Consider the following 3,781-nt stretch of genomic DNA (forward strand, 5'->3'; position numbering starts at 1 on the left):
TCCATGAAAAAATTTTGGCGCTTCTTGACATCGGCACACAAGCAACCTTTATATCTCAGGAATTAGCTGAACGACTAGATCTAGGAGAAACCAGAACAAGAAAACCGTATAATCTTCCCTCGGTATTAAAGAACCGAAATTATATCTCTTAACCAAAACATAAGTTGGAATAAGAACTGGAAGGAGGGAGACAATAACCTGCGAGACCAACATAATTAACCACGTGATCGGCGAGTTTCAAGTAATCGAAATTTTATCCATGAAAAATAAAGACCAATTAAATAATCTAAAGAGCGATTGAAAATAACCGGATATACTTATGGGAGCTGATTATTGTTTCAAATTCATTCAAACAAAGAAAACTCAACAACTGAACTCAGGATTTACTCTACTTCATACAAAAATAGGCTCTATAATAGTCAGAAGTAAATATACATACAAACTCTACCACTGTCTAACTTCCAAAGCAACAAATATTGCCAGTGCAAATCGCGTTCCTGTTATAGACCAATTCTGGAAATTGGAATGTATAGGTATTCAGGAACGGCCCAATGCTCAAGATGATGAACAAGCATTAGAATAATTTAGAAAGGGTATTACCAAACATAATGGAAGATACCAAGTACGTTGACTATGGAAGGAATCTGTAATCAAATTGAGCAATAACTATGGATTGTGTTTCGGCCGTCTGCGAAACTTAATTGGACGACAATCCCACAAAGGGGAACTTTAACAATATGACGGAATCATCCAAAATCAGTTGAGCTCCAACATAATTGAGGAAATGCAATCACACATGCACTAGGTTTGTAGGAAAATAGAAATAAAACTTTTTGTTTGCCTGGTTCGATTTGAAAGGGTTGGTTCTTAGGCACAGATGAATATTCTGAAAAGTTATTCTTCGTTCGGTTTAGGAGGAAGTTATTTATTCTCGGAGAATAATAGGTTGTAAGAAGGCATAGTAATAAAAATATTTATTGGGGAGAATCGAGGATATAGTGTAGGTACAGTCTTTGGTTGAGTGTTTGAAAAACAATGTCATTCTAGTAGTAGTCGAGTATATATACAATTTTGATTAATACAAAGAACATATTTGGTGGGAATGGTTTATAACAAACATTACAACAGATGTTCTCTTGGATAAAAAAAAACTGTCAAAATCCGACTACAGTATAAGGACTGTAAGACGATTGTTTCTCAGATGTGAATTTAATTAGATCAAGATCGAGATGCAAAGAAAAACGCATGAGACAGTGAATCTGAAGAATGTGAAATTGGTTAAACGATTCATAACATTGTTAACGTTTATTTACAATTTGTGCATGTTTATTTTGATTTGTACATTAGTTTATTTTATTATTTTATTCTATTTGGAGCTTCGAGATATTCGAAAGTCGCGACAACGTTGGTGTCATGCGTCATCTGGTGTCATACATTATCTGCCACATCATGATATTTTGAATCTACAGCCAAGCTAAGAATTGTGTATGATGTTTTAACGTATTTAAAGAGAACTAAGAGTTTAAATGATGTATTATAGAGAGGACGGTTCATACTTTCAGATCTCGTAGTATTGTTACGTTTCCGAATGATGAAAGGGGTGATAACAACCGATATTGAGGAAGCGTTTTTACAGCTAGAACTACATTCTTTAGACTTACAAGACTCCTTTGGCTGAAGGATATTAGAGGAGCTAAAATAGAAGGAAAAACAAAATGTTTTAAAAAAAAAGCTTTGAAAGAGTGGTACTCTTTGCAATTATATCACACCCTTCTTACTATCAGCTACCCTCAATTATCATCCTGAAAATCAAGGTAGTAAAACAGAAAATCTCTACGTGGACAATGTTATAATATTATCGATGGAACAGAAGAAGCTCTGCTAATACGACGAGATGAAATCTATTCTTAATGAAGCTTCTATGAACATGAGAGAATTTCTTTCTAACGATGAAGACTTCCATGGAAAAATACCTGATCGAGCAAAAACGAACCAAAGAAAAATCCTTGGTGTCACATGGAATCCAATCAAGACGTCATCCAAATAACATTGGAACCATGGGTTGGAAAAGAATTAACTAAAAGGACGATCCTGCAATTCGTCGCTTCACAGTATGATCCATTCGGTTTCTTGGTCTGCACAATGAAAAGATTTAAATTATTTCTTCAAAATCGTTGGAAGAAGAATAAGGAGATCAAGTTGTAGACGACGAAAACCAACAGTTCTTTATCAATAAATGGCCAATAACTGTAAGGCATTATCGTTTCCCATTGTCGCAAATCTTTCAAATATAATCGAAATTCATGTTTTTAAGGACGCATCAAGTTTAGCGTATTCAGCAGCAGTATATGTGCTAAGTCAATGTATACATGAACGGAAATTATTTCTGGTCTTTGCCAAATCTCGCCTTGTTCCTATCAAAAGGTCCTATATCTAGTCTATACCTCGACTAGAATTATTCGCAAAAATCATCGGAGTACGTGCTGTACAATTCGTAACGACACAGCTGGACCCTGAAGATATAAAGGTGACTTTATGGTCAGATTCCCAAAGGTACATTACATTGGGTAAAAAAACTATCCTGATTGTTACCAAGATTTATTTCAAACTGAGTCGAGGAAACAAAAAAACAAAGTTCGTTTTTCGGCATATCCCATCAGAACATAATGCAGTAGACGTGGTTACAAGAGGATTTCTTCCCGAAAAACTTAGATCCTTTGAACCATGGTGGTGTGGACCATCATGACTAAAAGAAAAAAAATTTAACTGGTCACAAGGGGAACATGATTTCAATGACAAAGAAGAACTTGAAGAAGTAAATATCACGAAGGTTACACATACTCATGAGAAAAATAAATTTCAATTTATAGATACCAGCTCGTTTCAGCAAGTGGTTAAGATTATTATGAACAACCGCTTAGATTCTCAAATTCATAAGAGTAATAACTAACGACAAATTGTCATGATTACAATCATTTTCAATGGAGGAAAATCAGTTTTCAGCAAACAGCTACAGGTTAGTTGAATGAATGTTTAAAATTGGACTTATTTCATTTATCTTTACATCAACAAATTAACTACAACTTTGCTATCCGTATTATCCTTTGATCAGTAAACAGGCAGAAAAGCGGTAAACAATAAACAAAGAAAAAAGAGTGAATAATAAAAGATATGTGTCATCTTGCAACGCCGTTGTCTGTCATTGACATGAAAATAAAACACCTCTCTCATTGAAGTTGTTTTTGAAATTCCATCTCAAAATTTATTCGCTTTATTCCCATTAACCATTAACAGTATATAACAAAAAGAAAACTGTTCAAAAACATCAGTTAAAGCGTGTCTTCATAGTCAAATCAGTAGTAGTACACTGTGTTAAAGTACCACGGTGCATTTTTACGTGTAGTGATAAATCGTCACAGCTGAAATTTTATGAAATTTTACGCGGTAGATTGCAGAGATTTTGGTAATATTGTTCTTTGCAAGTTCAAAATGTGTATGTCACCGATTTCCATTCAAATTATTTCACTTTTTCACTTGATCAGAAAGAAATGTAACTGAGAGAAAAACTTCTTCAGTTTACAAATCCTAAAATTTCTTAGCAATATTTCTCTCTGTCCGCTCTCTGAATCCGAGGAAGGGATTCCTTAGTACACTACCTGTATCTCAGCTACTTTTCAGCATATTTAGCTAAACCATATTTAGAATGATAAATACACACACACACACACACACACACACACACACACACACACACACACACACACACACACACACACACACA

At 34.5% G+C, this 3,781-nt stretch overlaps 1 protein-coding gene across 1 annotated transcript in view; it reads right to left on the minus strand.

Moving 5' to 3' along the window:
• Positions 1–2,614: 2,614 nt before the first annotated feature.
• LOAG_16658 (zinc finger protein) overlaps positions 2,615–3,781 on the minus strand; it is a 1,939-nt gene continuing 772 nt past the window's right edge. Inside the window, exon 2 of the mRNA XM_020449305.1 lies at positions 2,615–3,419. Within this exon, the coding sequence (XP_020307163.1) occupies positions 3,326–3,419 (94 nt within the window). The 3' untranslated portion in view covers positions 2,615–3,325. The remainder of the gene's footprint in view (positions 3,420–3,781) is intronic.

Source organism: Loa loa (assembly GCF_000183805.2).
Source record: "Loa loa unplaced genomic scaffold supercont3.12, whole genome shotgun sequence".
Taxonomy (NCBI): Eukaryota; Metazoa; Nematoda; class Chromadorea; order Rhabditida; family Onchocercidae; genus Loa; species Loa loa.